Genomic DNA, 23,062 nt, shown 5'->3' with positions numbered 1-23,062 from the left:
CAATTTTTAAATAAAAGATTGCTAAAAACCACTTTAGTTTTAGACTAAACTAGATACATTATTTTAATTAAAAAAAATCTCTACCTGAAAATCTTACAGAGTTTCGATAACAAAGATTTACAAAACAATTTTAGAATCACAAACTTCATTTCGGCTATAGATTTGTATATTACCTTTAAAATGACACAAGGGAAATATTAATAGCGAAATGGTTACTGTTTAGACAAACAAAGAGATGTATTATTCAATTAAAGAAGTCGTCCTAAGTCTTTAATCTTACAACGTTTCTTAATGAATATCTCCGAAAGTATAGAAAGTACGACATTTAATAAGAAATAATATAGGCTTAAACAAAGGCAGATATTAATTTAATTGTCTACATCGATCTTAAATCTATCTAATTAATATCAAAGATCTATCCAACAAATATGGTCTGAATGGATGTTTCCAATCTTTATATATTGAAAGATCTTTGTTAATATATACGGCACTATTTAGGCTAAAATCACAACGTTTACTTCACACTTTAGATATTTCTATACCTTTAAAATTATGCTTGAATAATTTTATTTCATAAAGAAATAATTAAATTTTATACAAAGGCATTACTGAAAGGTATGCTTAAAAATGCCAACTCGGCCTTAAACATTACGTGTTGTCACTGAATATTGTTGCAGAGACACATATTTTATGAATCTATCGTGTATATTTTTAATTAAAATTATATTGATTTACGATGTGATACATATCGACACTTGGTTTCATGTTTCACTTGTTTTCAATCCTAATGTGCGAAGTCATAAAGTACTGTTTATTGGAATAAAGCGGGTGTACACTATGCAGGGGAAAAAAATTCCACTCGTCCGCTCGTATTGACGAGTGAAATCTTGAAAGGACGAGGGAATTTCCCTAAAGCTCTCGTCCTACAGGACGAGTGAATCAAGCTGATGTTATAATATGTACATGTATTCTCTGACTAGCAAGACTCTTTTTCATTAAATAAAATAATTTTCTTCAAACATATCTATTCCGAAAGTAGAACGCGAAGCAACCGGAAATTGTTATTGTAAATTTCATACAGCAGGTGCGCGTTGTTATGCGAGACTGTGTCCCGAGTAAATATTGGGTTTTTGGTGTAAATGTTGCGCGTCCATGTTGACAGGGGAACCATACGACTATATTCACTCTATGCATTGATTTTTAAAGAATTAGTTAACCGCGAAGTACCGTTTTAAACCATTTCTTTTGTGATCAGCTGGCAGGAATAACTTAGTAAGCAGCATTTTAGCAGTGATATAGGAAACTTTATTAGTCATATCAGCCCTTTGCAATCTTAATTTCACACATATTTAAAGGACGAGTGCATGTATTTGCAGGACCAGTGAAAATGTTAATGCACTCGTCCTGCAGGACGAGTGCAGTTTAGCAATATTTTTGTTTCCTGCTATGATAACGATGTAATCTGTCATATTCTTCAGTACCGTTTTCAATCGCGGGTTACGTAATAGCCAATATGGCGGCGCCCATATTATCGATTCTGGGATTGTCTATAGACCAATTCACGCGTGACGTCACGCGCACCTGCGTGTTTTTATCCGTGCCACTCTGGTAGGCAAAAGAAAGACACGATCAAAGGGGAGATATCGAGCATGATATTTATTGTCACGCTCTATATGTATATTAAATACATTATTTAATATATTTTGATATGTATACGATCATTTTTAGATTTTAGATTTAAACATCCCAAAAGTTGTTGTACTGTACTCAAACAAATAAGAATGAAAACAAACAATAAATAGATCGATTCCATGCACACAGCATATATTAACTTACCACTATGATAGTCCATAATCCATCTGTTATTAAGTATGTACAATTGCTGCAACTAAAGAACAGGGTCTGAACTAATAACACGTTGTTTATGTGTTAAGGAATCTTTGAGTATCAGATCAAATTTGTTAAATCGTATAACGTAATTTACCAATTGTTCATCTTATGTACCCCAATATACATATGATTTATTAATACTCGTGTTTGTTAAAATGTGTTTTCTGGCGCGTATCAATATCAACCACATGACTGTGATGTTGACGAGGTACATTGTGCAAGTCAACTAAAAAAAGTCTTCCAAAACATTGAACTAAATTTTGCAATTATATCATTCTGTAATCTGACCATAGCTGATTACATCAATGCACACATTATAAACTTGGTAGTATTATTGGCAAAATATTTTATTATTAAATGCAAACAGGAAAAAAACAACACCATAAATAGATTTTCTTGTGTCCTTTTAATAATATAATTTAACAAGAGGAATTAATCGCGACTACACAAAATAAATTACATATATTTTATATTCGTTGTGCGCTTTTTATGCTCAATGGGTACACCTACGCTAAAAAAATGTAAATATACTTTGTGACAAAGTTTCACCTACCTTAAAGCAACATATATACACTTTTTCCCTTGTATATATGTATTATATATATAATATAATAAAATATATATCGAAATTGAAACTGTTTAAAACGTATTTTTCGCACCATCCATAGTCTTTATAGATGCTATGTACCATAACTAATATCGGGAAAAAAGACAACATATATACTACTTTTGTGTATTTTTAAACATAATATGTTTTATACAAAATATATTATGTTGACGATGGAAATAAAAAAGGAAATTACTAAAAAAAGTCTTGTCTGTCTGTCTAGGAAAACTAACACTTTGACACATTAAATAAATTAATTTAATTGGTTTGATTTGATTGTTTGCATCAATCTTAAAATCGTGTTAGCCTTTGTATTTCGGTGTTTAATTGCCCCCTTTGTTCGGCACAAGCCGATTATCTCGTTTTGATCAGATATTGTCCCTACTTAACTAACACCAAAGTGTCATAAACTACAGCAGGGACCTATACAAACATTAGGTCCCTGACCACAGGTGGTATATGAAAGTCTGGTCATTAAACACAATTGATGATACCACCATGTCTTCTCTTTCTAGTAGTATTGAGCAGTTATTTGGGGTTGAGTAATATACCGCCAAAGTTCAACTGTTCAATTAGATATGCTACATATCGTAAAAAAAAAATAAAGTAATTTGTCCAGTATATATTAACAGAAAATGTACGCTGGGAAGATACTAGCCCGGTTACCGTTAATTTATAACAAAACGTATTTAATAATTGGTAAATGTACGTATAATCATTAAACGTATTTAGCGGGTACCGATTAATTAAAACTACGTCATTCCGTTTGAAGATTGAATGTTACGGCCATGCACAAACGACATCATGAAAACAAGAAATTACGTATGACTACCGGGGTAAATAATATTTACGAAAAATAAAAAGCAATATAGATATATATTATAAAATGTAAGATATTTGTCACTCATATACACAAGTAAAGAAATTTCAATATACATGAATTCACAGGTTAATTTGCATCATGTGAAGTTGTGTTTTTCAGTTGTATGTTACGATTCATCTATAGTGTTATTCACCTTAAAAACAAATCATCCAATTTAAAAGAAAATGATCATAACATTTAAATACTGTCATGCACTTCGCTTTTAATAGGGATTTGTTGTACCGGTATGTCAGATTTAATGCACCCCTTTTCTTTCACTCATATTTTTTTATCACACTTTCATACTCATATAATTGATAATTATAATTATATAATGTGATGCATTATTGTTTTTTGTAATTTTTGATGTCCTTCTGCAAGAAATAAACGGCTAATGCATAGCTTTGTTTTATGAAATTGTCGGTGTTTAGTCTTCAGACCACCTTTACCTTAATGCTAATGACTAACGAGTATATATTTTTTTTATAGATAAGAATACATGTATTAATTAAACAATATTGACATTAAAAATGCAATATCTTTAATAGTATTTAGGTGTTATGATGTTGTTGTTAATGTTTACGATATATTGACTAAACACGTGCCGTTATCTATACGACATAATGTTTATCGTAACTGTACCCAGTGCTTTTGCCTACCAGCGCATCGCGCATGCGCGAAAATTCGGAATCAAAACAATAACAATGAATAGACGAGTTAATTGTTATTGTTTACATTCGGGATTTTCCGCGCATGCGCACTGACTGGTTGGCAAAAACACTGGTTACAGTCACGTAAAACATGTATAAAGGGCTTTTGTTTAGTCAATTAAACGATAAAAAATCCAAAATAAACATTACAAGTCTTAAACAATAGTGCAAATATATCATATTTAGTACTAATAAATGTATCATCATATATATAATTTCCTCTTTATAAAAATACAAATTAGTTATTAGTATCAGAGTAAACGTGGTCGGAAGACTAAATACTGACAATACCACACAACAAAACAATACATTAGCCGTATTCTTTTTTATAGTAAGACTTTAAAAAATGATATTTCAAAACTTATAAAACATATATTAATTTGATTATAACTATAAACGGTGTGGATATTGTTATTGCTCATCAGCGACCGAAAGTGTATTATAAGAGGCGCATTTAATCAATTATAAAACAAAGCCATAAAAAACGGAATACATTAACAATCGTTAAATGTTGTTGTAATTTTCTTTTCCATAGAATGAATTTTCGTTTCGTTTCCATTGAATAACAATATTAATACATTTTAATATACAAATGAAAATAAAACCTGCATCTTGTGCAAATTGAACTGTCTTTGCATGTATATTGAAATCTCTTAACAAGTAATAAGGAGTGATACATTTAACAATCTAGCATTTTATGATAAATATATGTATTTATTTAATTTATTTTAGGCAAATACTGTTTATCCATTTTGATTGCTTGTTTTCATGATGGTGTTACGTGCAATGCAAGAACGTATAATCTTTACACTAAATTGACGAGTTTACATTTGCCGGTACCCGCGGTAAATACATCAATTGTGTAGCAGTAATATTGAACAATATTTTAACTTTAAAGACATAAAGCACTGTATTATTATGATTAAACTGGCTAACAAATAAATACACATGTTCCTGTTAATCCGTTTCGGACAAATATCTTCTTTTTTTAATATGTTAAATTATTTATTAAAGCAAATGTTACGTATTTTGGCTTTAATATTTGGCTTGCTCAATATGACTGCTCAATATGCCAAGAGATGACATGGAAGTATCATAAAGTCTGCCACATGTGGTCTATGCAAGGACCCAATTAAAGTATAGGTCCCTATGTTTATGACGCCGGCATGTTTTCTGTGTAATTGTCTGCAGGGTTGGCATATTGACCGGTCTATTGAGTATTGACCGGGCCGGCGGTCAATACCCGGTTAAAACCGGTCAATACTGGTCATTACTGGTCTTTACTGGTCAATACTGGTCGATTGAAAATTGTAGCATTTAAACATCACAAAGGAGCCATTTTATATTAAATGAATAATTATTCTGTAATTGATAAACTCTTTTCTGAGTTATTTATTGTAAAAAAAATCTTAAAAGCTGTAAAAGTTACTTCTTTATTATCTATGGAAACAGCCACAAATACATAAGGACTAAGGCAATACCTTTATCTCAGTGTATCACATCTGCTACTAAAGTATTATTACTATTGTAGGTACCATAGTATTTCACTTATCTATTGATATATCTATTTGATAAGCAGATGGACAAACAGAACTCTTGTGTATTCTAGGGTAATAAATCTGGCCTCTAAGCCTTAATTGGTAATAAAATGCATGCAGTGTTATGTCTCTGATATTGACAATTAAGCAAATCTGCCCTTAGGCTATTTCATATCACTCACACAAAAGGAGATTGCATTGTACTTAATAGTTACTTTTAACTTGTTTCCTTTCTGTATTAAGAGGGTTTTTTCCCTTTCATATTTAAAAGTTCAATTGGTATTCAAATGAATAAACAATCAAAGTTCTTGATTTTGCCAAAAAATAATGTTTTCTAATTGTGGGTCTACTCTTCTTTTAAATTATTTTTTCTTTTAATAATTATTTCTTAATATGTTTTTTATTTTTATATCAATGGAAAATGAAAGATTTTTTCACTATTTTGTTTAAAAAGTATTTAAAGAAATCAATGCAAAAATACATGACAAGTAAGGATCATGTCAAAAAGGTGCCATTTAAGGCCCTATCATCAGTTTTGGGTACCCTAACCTGTATAGGTGAGAAGACTGTTAGAAGACTGTAGGGACAGTGGGGCATGAGGAACAACTCATACACAGTAATTGACAGGTTCAGGTTCTTGTTGAATCAAGCGAATTATCTGAGCATTCATAATTCATTACAATTTTTAAAAAAGTTCAATCGACCAGAAAAATCCAATTGACCAACTTTGACTAATTTGCAAATTTTGAGAGATTGGCCTACAAATTGCATGAACAGGTATAAAATAGTGGGTATTAATAGCTTAAGACATTGTTGGCAACATGTCTGTTTAATTTATATTATCAATATTGTTTAATTAGGCATGGAATATAAATCAAAATTGGGGGTAAAGTTCAATCGACCAGTATTGACCAGTAATGACCACTTCGGGAGTATTGACCGGGGCGGTTTTAACCGGTTAAAACCGGCGGTTAAAACCGGGGGTGGTCGATTGGTGCCAACCCTGATTGTCTGGGCAGTCTCCGATCATAACGAGATAATATGCTTGTGACGAACAACGGTTCAATTAAACACCAGGTTAGAAATGCTGAAACAAGTGTCAAAATTGGTGTGCACAATTAAATAAAACAATTAGATTTATGAATTTATTTGTTGTGTAACAAGGTAAGTTTGTACAGATATATTAAGATTAAAATCAGTTACTATATGTAACTATATGTTGTTTGTTTCCATCCTTATTTGTGTTCTTTCATTAAATTTAATTTATTCTAAACGAATTTACATTTCTGAAATTTTGTATCTAAAATGGACGTGAAAATGCGGTTAGTAGAGATTTTTGTGGTAACCACATACCGAGCTCGTAGATAGTGTACGTTCCACTCCAGAGCTCGTTTTTAGTAAAAACAAATAATAACAACAATATAATCGTTCAAAAAAAATGAATTTCCACGCATGCTTGTTTTATTCAGACATAAATAGTAAAATTATATTTGATACAGTTCATGATTATCAGTAAAAACGATGATAATGTCAACCTTCTCTATATGCGCTTATATGAATTCCACCTCTTTTTGCCAACCAGTGGGCGGAGTCTTAACTTTGCAAGTGCGTGTGACGTCACGCGTTAACTCGTCTATTGGTCTATTTGCCGATACGGTCCCGTTTCATATCCGTCAAATCTAGAGTCCGTGATAATCCGAAGTGAAAAAATCCGAAACACTGTTTCATTATATAACCCTACCTTTATTCTTCTTTCGTTTCTTTTTCTTCTTCTTCTTGGTTTCAGTTCCATCTGCGACATCTTCTATCACTGGTTCATCGTCCGGACATTCTTCTCCGTTCACTTCAGCTTTCTCTTGCGTTGTTTTTTCCATGATTGGATAAATGAACTTATCACGTTTTGCTTTCACGTTGTAAAGTTTACGACGGTTACATGATACTAAGTTTCAAAGCGTCGTCGGAGATACTCAATCTACAGGAATTTTAGGAATCTACCGTATTCAACAAAAGTCTATCGAATAAGAAACAACATCCATTATTAAAATTTAATTCGTTATATTTTAAATTGTTCATTGACTCTTTATTTATAAATGACAATTACAATGACAATAGGTTTATTTGTACTGAAAGGCATCCGGCTCAAAATACAAACATATACGCAGTAATCATACTTAGTAACATTGTATACAATATTAACAACAGTAATAGTGGGACATGTTCGCAGGTGGTAAGCATGTGGCTATGATATTATTTAGTAAAAACATACACAACTCGCGTGACCTACTTTTAATCGATCTGACCCAATCCAAGACTGAAATCTTCACATAGTAAAGTGCATTTTCCCTGCAGAGTTCGCGGACCTCGGCACCATGATTCAATGAAACGTATTTAAAAACATTCTTACCGTTCGTGCCGTAACACTATGAATCAAAACTAACTGTCCAGCGCCTTTTGAAACCTTTGTTTACATACATTTCAACTGGCCGACATTTTAAACACACGTTATAATTTTAGAGATTTTCAACATCTTCTTCTTCTTCTTCTTCTTCTTCTTCTTCTTCTTCTTCTTCTTCTTCTTCTTCTTCTTCTTCTTCTTCTTCTTCTTCCATGTGATGTTCTAATCTCACTCTGGAGCATACTCGTACATTTGTTATATACAAGATGATCGTGAGAGTGCAGTTAAAAGAATAAAACATTTAATATTTATAATATGTACAGTCAGGCAAGCTCAATGTTTGAATTGGAGGCCGGTCAGTCCTTCCCTAAATGACTCCGGGGTCTGTAGAACTGTGAGGTGCGTTGATAGCTGGTTCCACAATCTGTGTAAACATTGTTGATCATGCATGACATGTTTCATAAAGATGAACGGTATGTTTGAAATTTCATGAAATTTAATTAACTAGGTTTGAACAACGAATATGAAGATCCTGGTTATAATCCCCCGCCGAAACGACAGACATAATCCTTATGCTCGTTAGTCTGTCATACATTGTTCAGGGCTACTTATCATAATTAATATAAGATTTTAATGTTAAACGTATTGGAAGTACACAAATTAATTAGGCTAAGTACTTTGAACAAGAACAATAAAACCCTACACTTTCTTAATCACGAGTTATTGAGTAAGTGTGTTTTTTGCATTATGTAACTTTTCTGGCCTATATCTCAAATACTTTACAAAATTTCAACATGAAACTTAATTGGTTTATTGATATCAATAAGGTAAAGCGTCATGCACATGCAAAATAACCCACACATTCTTAAATAACAGTCATTGCCATTTTGTTGATGTAGTTCGTTATAACTTTTTGCGGAATAACTCAGATACGATGCAATATTTCAACATGAACTTTTCTGTGTGCATAGCTATCAATGAGGTGAAGATCCATGCCCAAGAACCATAACTTTATAATTGCTGAGAGTAATTGCCCGTCCGTTTTCGTTTTTTGTATGATGTAACAACAACAACATTTTCTTTTAGTTCCTCACCCACCAATAAACACACTTTATTCCGCGGGACATATCAAGTCAACATATTTCCCTTTACATACTGTTTTAAAGGGCGGGCCGCGTAGCAATTGGTTTCCAATCAATTAATTTACATTGACAAATTTTGAAAAACATTGGATGTAGCTAGCTTGCAATGAGACATAGCTTTGTGATTGTATTTTTAGCTAGTTGGGTCAAGGTCAATATCATTGTAACTTTTCAACTTGAGTTTCGATAAAGGTATTGCACCGTGTGTACGTAGCTTACAAGCATTTCTAGCTCGAGAATGCAGAAAAATAACGAAGTCACAATATGACAATATGAGAATAAGAATGAAAATTATGCCCGATCTCGTGTTACTTAGAACTGTTTTTCGTGACTGTGTTTTTTTTCCATTTTGAGTGCGTAGTTTTTAAATATATATAGTAACGTTATATGAGTGAAAACGAGACGACATTATATATTACAGATAAGAGATTGTTTCTCCTAGTATTAAGTTGATGATGGAATATATATATATATATATATATATATATATATGACGGTTACTCGGTAAGATATATTCGTTTACACGGCTTCTTCAAGACAGAATACTCCTCAAGAATATTAAATACTCGTGTATCGCTAACACTTACATTAAACGTTAATCATACTTTTACCTGATATTTATGGACATGCATTTTCGTGTTATGAAATCATACCCGTAGCAAGGGAGAGGGTGCGTTGGTTGCGTACGCATCCAATTTTTAGACGAGTAAAAAAATTGTACTATAAGTTGCACCCAACTTTATTTAACGCATAAACGGTTAGTTATTTTTTCAGGAACCCAATGGGTCTTCGTATTTTAGCGTTAAAATAATGTTGTATTCCAAATGCAACCGACAAGTCACCATATCATTAATTTCTCGATAGTCATTTCCAAGATAGCGCGTGATTTATATTTACAATTGTTGACCGTAACATTATTGAATAACATAAGTTTTGACAGCAAAATTTGAGAAGATCTAAAAAGCCGGTCCCCGAAAAATGGATTTGGAATCTTTGTTATAAATAGATATATGTTTTCTGTATAATGCAAATTTATTAACCTGGCACTCTAATCCGTTTAAAATCGATACTTATTTATAGATATTTGATTCTCAATGATTGTTTTGTAACTTTTGTCCTCGTTATTAATGTCGGTTAAAGCTATAACTGTTACAGTAAGAGATATCATAACACAATGACGAAGCCTACTGTTTAGGGGTTGAAATATCAGTCCAATAACCTTTTTAGACAATTATCTCAATGGCTGGAAAAACTATTTGATAACTTGAATAAATTATCTTATAAAAAAGAAAATACATTTTAGATGATTAGACACGGAATGTTATATCAGCTTCCGAAAATGACTGAAATCACAGGACACCCTTCGACTATTGTCGAAGACTAATGAGTCACTGGTTAATAACTTTGCATTTTACCACGATTTATAGCAATTACACATTGTGCACCGCATTTTCGACAGACTGCGTTGTCTTTTTGTTATAATCCCGTATAACCATTTTCGGATCTCCAGCAAAAATTATCAGCTATGCTCAAGACAGGATATTTTTTTTGAATGACAAGAAAACAAATCATTTCGACAAAGCAATGTAGCTTTTTGTAGTTTGCCAGCAATTAATGGCATCTGTTCTGCTCCACATACATAACTTTCCACAATGTTTTAATTATGTTAAACTTGACACTAGAAATGTCCTACTCTTAAACAGTTGTTATAATGAATTTGAAACGTTATAACATATGATCAGGTGGACGTTAATGTTTAAGGTTCGTCAACTGTGACGGATCTTGAGCATTTAATGGGCAAATAAGTACATTTTTTTTATTCTTAAACGTCCTGGTATAAATTGTTAAGGACTTTGAGACCATAGAGCCAGTAGTTTAATTGTGGTTAAAAGGTCTAAATGAAGCCGTAAGTGTTACATGTTTCTAATAATCGTTTTAAAAAAGATAACTAATTTGTTAAAAATAGTTATAAAAAAATAAAGTAACCAGTTATACCATTTTGATTTCTTTTTAGTATTGATGCAGATTAGAGAAGACCCAGTTTTGTAAATCAATACACTATTAGCACGTTAAGAGCAATGCTAGGCCTCTGGTACAATCCACAGTAGCAGATGAACAATTGTTTTGAAAAAAGTCAAATATTTCCATTTAATTTGCTCAATTTATGAATAGTAGAAAGTTGGTATGGTAAAACACACCAATTTGATCAAGATTCCAAGATTACAATAAATAATGATATTTTATACAGTTCCTATTGTTGATTTTACATTCTATAAATGTGTTGTTGCATATGTAATCGAAGTGTGTGCGTGCATACTATTGTCGGGTTAAACACCCTATAAAATGATGTATTTCCGTGACTGATCAAAAAAGGTGGTTATTGAAAAACATGGTGGGGAATACATGTATGTTATATCATATTCATGTCGATCAGTCACTGAGTATGGTCTATGAAAGTGAAATTTCATATAAATGCTTTATAACTTCAGTCTCTAAATACGGTTTAAAAGTGACCAGAATGCAGGAGTTTGCGTTTCATTTTCAAAATGTTCTAGAGGGAGGACCTCCAAAGCCCCGATTGCAGGTCGAGGGGGACACCCCCCTTGCCACTTCGTTGCTCAATAAAAATCATCGATGGCAAAGTTTCGCACCCCCTTTTCAAAACCCTGGCTACGGGCCTTTGAAATTATTTGTAATTTGTAAATTACATGCGGTAAGTTTCGAAGTTAAAACAGTTGCGTTTCAATTTTAATTCGTTTGGAGACCCGAACGACGGGCGAGAAATTATTAATTTGCTCAAGGGAAATATCTTAAAAAGCATGTTGTTGGTTTTGATCGTTCAGTCAGTTTTGCAACGTCATTGTGTGATATTAAAAAATCCCGTTGTATGATGAATCTGGCATTTTGGGGGATGAGTTGCTACTTTTGGTATCCCGTATACAATGATATGAAATCGTTAGTAAAATGCATGTTGCAAGAGTATGTTTATATAAATATTGTCAGGATTAGTTTTTTATTGATTATGCAGTCGTTTTAATCAAAGTAACATTCTTTTATCACGCAAAGTTCATTCCATGCATACCATGGTAATTTACAAGCAATTGAAATAGTGAACAGCATATGCATATACGAACCAAAGTATTTAATGGTCGATATGCATTCTATTGATAAAACAATTTGTTCCTTGCCATAAATAAGGATCACTTGGATTTCTCATGTGCTGATGCAGCTCAGAAATTATTTGAAAATGATTTGATATTAAAAGAACAAAACTGAACTGAATGTAGAATTATTCGACCCCAAAATAAATACGCGTTGCCGCCAATAACAACTCTACCGAGAAAATGTCAGTGAACTCCAGCTTGTATTTCTAAATATTGAACATGCTGTTGTCGACTTATATTTCGTTTAGTAAAACTTTCGCGAAGCATTAGAGAGTTAGGGCTCCAATGCAACGGGAACAGAATGTCCGTAAGTCCACTGCGGCCTTTAAGGTACACAACTTTTGCGTACACAACTACGATCATCTACAAAACGAGTAAGAAGGCTGGCATATTTAGAAATAGTAGTTGACCAGCATCCTATCTCTGTCACTCCAAGGAATAGCAAATGGTTCAGTATACCATCTATGTACATATAATTTGCATGGATATTTATCTTAATATATATATATATATATATATATATATATATATATATATATATATATATATATATATATATATATATATATATATATATATATATATATATATATATATATATATATATATATATATATATATATATATATATATATATATATATATAAACTTTTTTAAAGAGATAGGCATTGATGGTTTATTCTGCTTTCCGCTCTTTCCAGAGCTCAAGTCAACACGACATAGTTCCACTGACGATACGATTGTTCAGTTTGGTCGTCGTCAACATAACGTCACTGACGGAGTTCATTTCGGGCATATCTTGTGAATGATCATGAATATTGCAGTTGAGAAGTGATTTATTTATATAGGTGCAACATCAAAACGCAAGGTATCGTTTTTGACTATCAAATTGAAAATGTGCGAGATTAATTAAGGCACCCAATAAAATCGTGTGCTATATAAAGTATGAATACGTATATAACCCCAAGAAACCCGATACCTTGTGAGCAGCATAATACCATCCGAGCAGATTTGTATATTTTAGCCTGAACTTTACATAGGGTAAGTAAATTGGGAAAAAAATCAAAGTCCAATTTCAAATAACTGTGTATTAACATTGATAACAAAAGTATTGGTCTACGTGTAGAAAAAATCCTGACAAATTTTCTTTAAAAAATAGCGAAATGTGGCTCCCTGAAGTAGAAGATCGGGCTTGGGCAATGTTCAGGCATTTAGGGGAGAAAAACTGCTTTAATTTGCAAGCCACTACAATAATTAAAGGATTTATACAAACTTACACATGTCTGCCATAACCTCTCAGCATGGTTTCTCCGGAAAACTATTTTGTGTGGAGAAATTTTCGTTTTTAATGACCATGTTGGGAAAACATGGATACCATCTGGATGAGAATAGGAAACCTTATGTGAGCAGCAACTTTATAAAAAAAATTCGTGATAAAAAACCTAATTTCTAGCCATTTTTTTGCAATTTTTTTGCTTTGTAGAGGCCTATGCTAAGTGTTTGTGAGCACATATGCATACAAATGTACTTTTAATGCCTTATATACTATCAATATTGCCTATTAAACATAACTCTCTCTCTCTCTTTAATGTTTTCAGAATAAGTGCACTTTCTTTAACGTTATTTTGTGACGCGCTACTGCAACATTATTGACAGTGTTCAAACTAAATAAATTCATGTGGGACATTGAAAGGAACTACGGAGTAACATAGCCATAGCGTTCTTTCTTAAATCATCTTAAGGTTTGTGCTCTTTGCAAAGTTTTCTTATGAGGAGCATAATTGTATAGTGTAATTTGGTTTAGCGCAACATTATACAAAAAATAAATGTATTCACATTATACTTCATATTTTTATATTAGGAGACGGCTTTGAGAGTTACCGACGAGTATTCGGACTATAAGACTTTCTCCAATATTTTCACAGTGATTGTCATTTGGTAGAGTTTGTTGCGCTGAGTAGTGCATGTATTGCCATCAAAGAATTTTAAATAGAACAAATTATTATGAATGTTTTCCAAACGTTAAAATAACGTTAAACGTTATCCAAACGTTTTAGATAAACTCGTCTCTCATGGATTTGTAAAGTTCTAAACATGTCTTCTGGGCATTTGTTACCAACGGGGGAATATGTTTTCAGATAAAAAAAGTGATTGTAACGGTTTTGGAATGTAAATACAAAACAGAATTAAATATTGCACTTAGCGCATTGGTTTTAAATTTCAATCCGTAGTTATCACTTCACGAGTAAATAAAAAGAAAAATAATCTGCACCGTCATCCGCTTTATATTGATTGTTTCATAATAACGCAGATTATGTTGTTAATCATGTCACTTAAAGAACACATTTGCTATACTTGCCCTCAAACATATAGAACATTTATGCTTGTTTCCACCCACCCATTTTTACGCTAACACATACATTACTTGCTCTTTTTCGAGAATAATTATGTTGAGTTATAGCCAAGATTCTTCAAATGCATTTCAAAGAATTCATGCAGGACAACATATAGTAAACAATTTTCCTAGTAGTTTTTAATAAGGAATTGTATTGTTACCAATAATAAATGCTTAAACATTATTGATACAATTTTATTTATAATTCTAACTTTTACAATTGAAAACTATAATATGATATAGTAAATGTAATTGTAAATTACAAGTATTTCAAAACAAAAATAAAATATTTAAATAATATTGTTCATGATTGTTTTAAAATGAAGATGAATAAAAGAAAATACTTTTTCTTAAAAGTAATAAATAATTTACTTAATAAAAGGTCAAGTATCATACAAGCCAATACAACATCCTAGTTTAAGTTAAGTTTTAACAATATTCTGAAACATGAATCAATCATATTTATGAATTATGTTTCGTATTCTAAAGATACCTAAACATAAGTTTAGAAAATGTTGAATTATTAACGAGTATTGACCACAGAAAATCAATGTGAGACTGAGTAATGTTTCAAAACAGAATTTATTCATGTGTAATCAAAACTGCATTTTCTGAGTAGTAAAATATACTTTAATGTCAACATGAAAGCCTAATTAACGGCGAAAAACATATAATCCAAATAAATCCAAATAAACTCAAATGTTTGAATTTGAATCTAAATTTAACACATTTGATGTTTGAACACAATTGTGGGTGTACAAGATTTTACCAAACAATATATCTACAACATTATAAAATAAGTACTCATGGCCATGCATAATAGAATTATAGGAGACACAGTACATCAAATAGGCAATATAAATACAATGCTAATTTCACCTGATATCAATCAACATAAAAGATATTTGCTAAATATTTGACGTGATGCAAGATTAATTACATATCTACACGATAAAACATTTAAAAGGACAGATTCATTCCTTTAAAATACATGTTCATAAGATGCATCAGATATCTACAATAAAACACTAGATAAGTAAGAAGAGGGTAAAATCAGTTAGTTTCACAGTAGATCATAAAATGCATCAGATATCTACAATAAAACACTAGATACAGGTAAGTAAAAAGATAAAATCAGTTAGTTGCACAATATATATGTTCTTTGCGTTTTTCTAATATCAGAAAGCAGGTTTTGGCAGCTAATTTAACTATATTATTTTCTGACAAGATTATTTTTTAACTTATCATCAATATCAAATTTGTCAAAGCCTTGAAACTGAGATAGTAGTTCAGTCACGAGTTCTCGTCTAACCCCGTTGTATAGTGGGCAATCAAGCAGTACATGTTTTTCATTTTCAACAACACTTATACCTATACTCTTGCAATGGTTACATTTTCTTAATTCTTGAGATGTATTTGTTTATCTTCCAATGTCTATATTTATTGGAGCTATACCACTTCTAAACTTTGCCAAAGCCCCTCTATGCCTTTTATTATACACAAGTAAACAATATGGTTCAACCTCAAACATTTGCTTAACAAGAGATGTGTTTGTCAGAAACCCAATGCCCCCTAAAGTACTGCTTTTTTTGCCTTTGACCTTGAAGGATGACCTTGACCGTTCACCACTCAAAATATGCAGCTCCATGAGATACACATGCATGCCAAATATCAAGTTGCTTTGTTCAATATTTCAAAAGTTATTGCAAAACTTTACTATATTAAAGTTTTAAATTTTCAACCTTTGACCTTGAAGGATGACCTTGACCTTGACCTTTCACCATTCAAAATGTGCAGCTCCATAAGACACACATGCATGCCAAATATCAAGTTGCTATGTTCAATATTTCAAACGCTTTTGCAAAACTTTAATATATTACAGTTTTTAATTTTTGACCTTTGACCTTGAAGGATGACCTCGACCTTTCACCACTCAAAATGTGCAGCTCCATGAGATACACATGCATGCCAAATATCAAGTTGCTATGTTCAATATTTCGAAAATTTTTGCAAAACTTTACTGTAACCTTAAAGTTTTGGGACAGAATGACAGACAGACAGGCCAAAAACAATATACCCCCGATCTATCGATCCGGGGGCATAACAATTCTATAAAATCTAAGTTTGTTTGTCCACCTCCACTACGGACTCTTTCTCTATTTACATTTTGTAACTACGACTCCTTGTAGTCTTCAAAAATCTTGTTTTCAACAATACCAGCAATTTCTCGCTTGCTAAGAAAGTACTCAATGTTAGTACACCTATTCATATCAAACTTTTCAAACATATTGCAAACTTTAAAACACCAGTTTTTACAATTCCTACCTTTACATAGGTATGACATTTCAAAAAACCTTTCGTTTAAATCTATTTCTATCCATATTAACAAGTCTACATCACTGATATGATACACGTTTCTTAATCTTACAACACATTGGTAGCAAGCCAATATCCCCACTTACTGCGGAATGTGGTGTGTATTTACCAACATTAAGAAAAAATCTCGCCGCTCTATGCTGAACCGCATTTATACAACTGTAATCATCATTGCCCAAAATTGAAGCTCCGTACGTTTTGACTGGAACAACAGTGGATCTACAAACAGTTTCGTGAATGCTTGGAGTAGGAATCCCCCAATAGATTTGGATTTGGCAATAAGCAGTCCAAGGTTCTATTGACTGACAGAGCAACATTTTTGCTGTGATTGCATAATTCAAGTGTTCAGTAAGAACAAGACCTAAATATTTATTCTGTGCCACATATTCTAATGGACCATTGCCACACATAAAAACTTTCTGAAATATTTCGACTGACTCATTTCTGAAGTGAACAATATTAGATTTTCTACTGTTTATACATATATCATTATTCTTACACCATACATTCAGTTCAGTCAACATACATTGTAGGTCATCCGCATTTTCTGCTAATAAAACTATATCATCCGCAAAAAGTTAAATCGAGACAGTTTGATCAGCTACCTTAACCCCTTTTCCAAGGGCATCAATCTTTGTTGCTAGATCATTAATATAGATGGTAAAAAACATTAGTGAGAGTGGACACCCTTGTTTTAGACCTGTTTTAACCGAAAACCAGTCAGTAAGGAAACCATTAATTCTAACTGAGCATATAACATTATCATACACAGACCGAATAGACTTCTGTAAATGACTATTAATTCTTATACTTTCTTACTTGACTTCATTGTTTTCGGGAAACATTATTTCCCCATTTAACTAATAACATGAAAATCAGTATGTTATGCACAAATTACATTTCGTGCTTTTCAAAAGCTTAATGATAGTCACGTGTTTCTGTTTAAATTAAAGCGTATTGCTAAATAGGCAATTTCATTTTAAATAAATAATGTTTGAATCTTTAAAAATATTTTATTAAATATTGGTTGTTGTGAATTATACCCACATGTACTAAGCCAAGGGTAAACTTATTTTCTTCTATGATTATGGGAAGAAAAAATAATTCGATACATTAACAAAAACAACAAATTTTATTTTGATTTGTTTTAATGTGTCTTTCCATTTATATTGTTGAAATCAAAACGTTAGTGGGGATATAAAGTTATGAAGTCAAAATATTGATTGCATTGCACATATTTATCTTTATTTTCGATCTTTTTTATTTACTGTGTTAAATAGGTAACCAAGAGAAAAATAAGAATCATAATTTTAAAACAGACATATTGTCGTATGAACGGCATAAATGAATAGTACATAAATATCATTTACCTTGAATGTTAAAGTTGTGAAATAAATTTATCGTATTCACCACTTTCATTGGAAAATATTAATACTCGATGGAAATTCAGTTTTCTGTTTAAATATCATCTTAAGGTAGACATGTGTTTTGTTATTTAAAACACACAGTTTTTGCAAAGTATTCTATGAAAGAACAGCAAAATAAAAAAATGTGATAAACAATAATTAATAAAATTAAAAGAAACCTATTTTAAATAATGAAAATCGAAAATAACATTTGAATATAACAGTAAATAATTTAAAAATACGTTGCATTATTTATATATGTATTGCAAATGCCTTAGTATATTTTAAGTAGTACATTCATACATATCAAACTAATTTTTTATTCTAAAACATGTTGCAGGCAATGCTTTTGTCACAAATATAGTAGCTTAGTACTACTGTATTCATTCGGAAAACAGGAAATGTAAAACTAAGAACAATAAACTCATTATCAATAGAAACAACGAGAAAGCATCAGACAGTGTTATTTCATATTGAATGTTACCAATATGAAAACAATTCTGAAACCAATATGAAAACAATTCTGAAACCAATATGAAAACAATTCTCAATATTTAATAGGCTCATATAATTATGACTACATTTAGGGACCGTCACCCAGATTGACGAAAAACAATAAAAGTTTTAAAATACGTATTTTTTTACAATTATTAGTTTATATTGATAAAAATATCACAACTGGTATATAACATTACTTTAAAAAGTTAAATTTTCATATTTTCAGTATATTCTGTGATAAAATTTCGCGATGTGAAATCGAAAGTACATCGCGAAATATCTCAATATATCTTTAGAATATCTCAATAAATAAACATGAGAGAACGAAACATTACACAAATTTGGGATAATTTAGCTATTAAGTTAATATAAAGAAAAATAGTTTAAAAAAAAATAAGTTTGGATTCAATTGTGTTTTTATATGGTTACTACGTATTACTGAAATAATATGTGAACAAAATACGAATGTTCAAGAGGCAAATTAAAACATGTGATCGAAGTATGGGCTATTAACAAATGATATAAAAACATGTCTTAAGTACGTCATGATGCTTATCAGGACCTTACCTGTATCACGCAAACACCTTTTATAGCTTTTTTATAGTTCAGGTATATATTCAGAATAACTTTTTTATACACAATAAGTACTAATAAATATAGCTATCAAAATACTTAAAACTTGATTTTGAATTGCACACTTGACTAAACGTTGTAGTGTCTAAAGCGTGGTAACTTCCGTATTCGTCGAAATCACACAGACATTGTGACGCCCGGTCTCATTGTGTTTGTGGCACATAGAGTTTACAACAAAAAGTTTTTTAAACGTGTCCCGGAACTTCTTACTCATGATACTGTAAAGCACAAAATTCAAAGAAGAGTTAAGCAACAAAAGAAGATCCTTGATATCACCGAGCTTTGAATAGACTTCTATATGGAAGTCTTTGTTCAGTCCGCTCACCATAATTAGAATGCCATGCGGCATCTCAGTTATCACAGAGAACAGGACGACGGAGACAAGCATCCAGGTGGTCCTGTTGTGCTTTCGGTTGACGTTGTGGTCCGAGGGTCGTGTCTGCTGCAGTAGACGGACTCTCCGCTTGCTGGCCTGGTGCATGGCAAGTATGACAATGGCGCTCAGCAACGTCAGCAGAATGCATGGCACCACCTTCATAATGACCGCGAAGAACCAGTAATTGAACGTTTTGTAGAAATTGTGTTTTACCACCAGACGTGAGTTGGCAATCACGTAGCCGCTGATGTTCAACCCGAAGTCTGTTGGTTTTACAACACGGTATAGAAAGATGTCTGGTATACAGACAATGGCGTTGGCAATTACAATAATTTTAATAGTCAGTAACGCTCGCTGCAGACTGCACAGGCGGTTTACGATCCCGTGATGACAAACAAATATGTACCGGAACACGGCTAGCGAGACTGTCAACCACATCGCCATGTTATGACATGTGGTATTGAAGATATTTTGCACGACCATGTAGTACATCCACCCTTGTGAATGGTTTGCATCAAGTCCATCTTGTTTGTAGAAAAATGAGTAGATTGCATACACGGGATACGTCAGCATTTTAAGACAGTCTGCAACGGCCAACGCTGTCATTATGTAGTTTGTAGGAGTGGTCATGTGTCGCCTGGTTAACACTATCGCATTCAGTATGTTAGATATCACGCCAAATATGCAAACGAGGATACTAACATAGCCATGCACCTTACCGTATCTGCGACCAAACAACGATAAATTACTTTCCTGCACTTCCTGTTTACCCAGTGTTGCGTTAAGTATCGACATTACCGTCGCATTTACTATTGGTAAAACCATGGTTGTCATATTTAAATACGTTTGCTCTGGTTTTTCTTTCCTCTTTAATGATGTTTGTATTGTTTAATAATACCATTGCATATTTCCACAAGTTATAGTTTCTTTAGTGCTTTTTTTCCCTGCAATAACAAGATATGTTTGAAACTGGACACATTTAATTGCACCTTTGTTAAATACTGTAGTCCACTTATTATTTATGTGATGCTTCTTAATCTGACATTAATTTGATGAAAACCGCAATGTTCTTGCAGTCGTTCAAATTCCGAAATTATGTAGGCATGAGCTTCTTAGTGACAGGAAAATGTATCCTATCCTAAAAGTAGTTTTATCATAAATGTATGAAGAAAATAAGCTTGAAATATGCTAAATTATGTCATTGGTTCACTGAGATGCTTTTAATAACTAATAAAAATTTACTTTATGTTAAAAATCCCTTCTTATTCTTTCTGCTATGGGTTGTTTAATCATTACACTCACTGAATATATTCGTAATCCAAGTTTATTATTTAAGAGAACAATCCATACACTAGTAGATAAAACAGCGATGTAGCTCGTGGTGTGACTTTGGCAATATTAATACCGCTCTGTTTCCCTCAACACAATTTGTAACGCTTAAATTTGCAATATGCTGACGGAATTTACGTTGTCTATTTTTTTATTTACCAGTCATAAAGCTCTCCAATGACAAGCCAATAATATTCGCCCGTGAAAACACTTAGTTAATGTCATATACGAGCAATCTAATTACTTAGCAGAAATGCCCTTAGTTCTTTATTCCATTATTTCCTTTATGATAACGAATATGAATTAGTGGTAAATGCTAAGTGTCTACACAAATTCAATTAATTTTCATAGTTCTATATCAGAACTAAAATTGTGATCAGCTGTTCATTTTCCCTTTTGTTTTTATTTTGGCATTCACATGTATTGTAGATAACAAAATTTATATTTCTTGTCTCAAATGTTTCGATTATCTGAGGTTTCGATGGATTACATCACACAAACATATATTTGATTTATAAACATACTATCTAAAATATAAGTATAACTTCAGATAATTTAATCCAATTATATAATTTAAATCAATATATTTTGCCATTTGATACTATTAAATCTGCTTTATTTTTCGAGACAAGGCCCCGACTGTTCGAATATTATAATTGTAACACGTCCTTGAGTAGTCTTTGCCTTTAAGGCGGTCATTATTATCTTTGTAGTTCGTAAAGACGAGTTTTGTTTGACATGATTTTAGAATTATAACAAACACTGTACCGTTTGTACTATGGAGTCTTTAAATTTTTAAGTACAATAAAATATTTTCTCACGATGATATTGTATGTGCAACAGTATTAATAACTTCTGGTAACGGTAAAGTGATTAAATTCAGAATTATAATTATCGATACGCTTCTTATCATCAGCATTTTTGTCAGATACTTCTCACAGCATTCACCAATGAATTGAAAACATTACTAAATTCAGTAATAAATGAAAGCTATTTTTAGTGGTAGATTTATCTAAGAAGAATCACATTATCTCCAACCATAGCTAGAACGTTTGCGTCATCCATATGAAAACATAAATCTGATCCTGTACACATTCTACCTGTTTTTTTTCAGGTTGTTTATTTGCAGTGTTTCGTTTGTATAATTAAGGTCTCGGATAAGAGCGCTTTATACATTGACCAGCGTTTGTGAAAAAATGCCGCAAAACCATTCAAACTATTGCCGTTATTCACACCAGTGGAACTCATAAACTCGTCAAATTATTCTTCGAACGTCTGTACAAAGACAGCTTTAGTAGACTCCAGCCAGTTGAACACGTCAATAGGTTTTAGTTGTATATCGGTTCTTGCTAGTTGACCGTCGTCGACGTGGTCTATAGTGTCCAATTCAATTTCACAGAGTATTAGGAAATGGTCCGAAATATCCGAAGTGTCAACTGAGAAGTCAATTATTAGCTCAAAAAGTTGACGCTATAAAATAGTCCACTACGCTAGATCCACCATTTGCTGAGAACGTTATATCACCATTGACGTCGCTAAATCTGCTGTTGAATATATGTACGTCTTTGGTACAATACAAGTCTATTAACGAAAGGCCGAAAGAGTTGTGCCTGCTGTCCCTGCTTTTACGCTTCAAACAAAAGGAATCCCCGGGGTGCGAGGCATTCTCATTAAAAATATAGTTCAGGTCGTCTTCCTAAATATAGTTTCAGAATCCCTTTACCTGTGAATTTAAATCTCC

At 32.2% G+C, this 23,062-nt stretch overlaps 2 protein-coding genes across 2 annotated transcripts in view; both read right to left on the bottom strand.

Moving 5' to 3' along the window:
- Positions 1–7,540, bottom strand: part of LOC127865663 (methionine aminopeptidase 2-like) — a 37,925-nt gene extending 30,385 nt beyond the window's left edge. The window contains exon 1 of the mRNA XM_052405577.1: positions 7,349–7,540. Within this exon, the coding sequence (XP_052261537.1) occupies positions 7,349–7,481 (133 nt within the window). The 5' untranslated portion in view covers positions 7,482–7,540. The remainder of the gene's footprint in view (positions 1–7,348) is intronic.
- A 9,336-nt stretch (positions 7,541–16,876) lies between these two features.
- On the bottom strand, positions 16,877–20,436 carry LOC127865531 (sex peptide receptor-like). Its single transcript, XM_052405377.1, has 2 exons — positions 19,942–20,436; positions 16,877–16,978 (listed from the first exon to the last, which is right to left on the bottom strand). Exons 1-2 carry the CDS (start codon positions 20,434–20,436, stop codon positions 16,877–16,879), a joined length of 597 nt encoding a protein of 198 aa, XP_052261337.1.
- Positions 20,437–23,062: the final 2,626 nt, after the last annotated feature.

Source organism: Dreissena polymorpha, chromosome 2 (assembly GCF_020536995.1).
Source record: "Dreissena polymorpha isolate Duluth1 chromosome 2, UMN_Dpol_1.0, whole genome shotgun sequence".
Lineage (NCBI taxonomy): Eukaryota > Metazoa > Mollusca > Bivalvia > Myida > Dreissenidae > Dreissena > Dreissena polymorpha.
The sequence above is the reverse complement of the archived record's forward strand: the minus strand, read 5'-3'. Positions and strand labels throughout refer to the sequence as shown.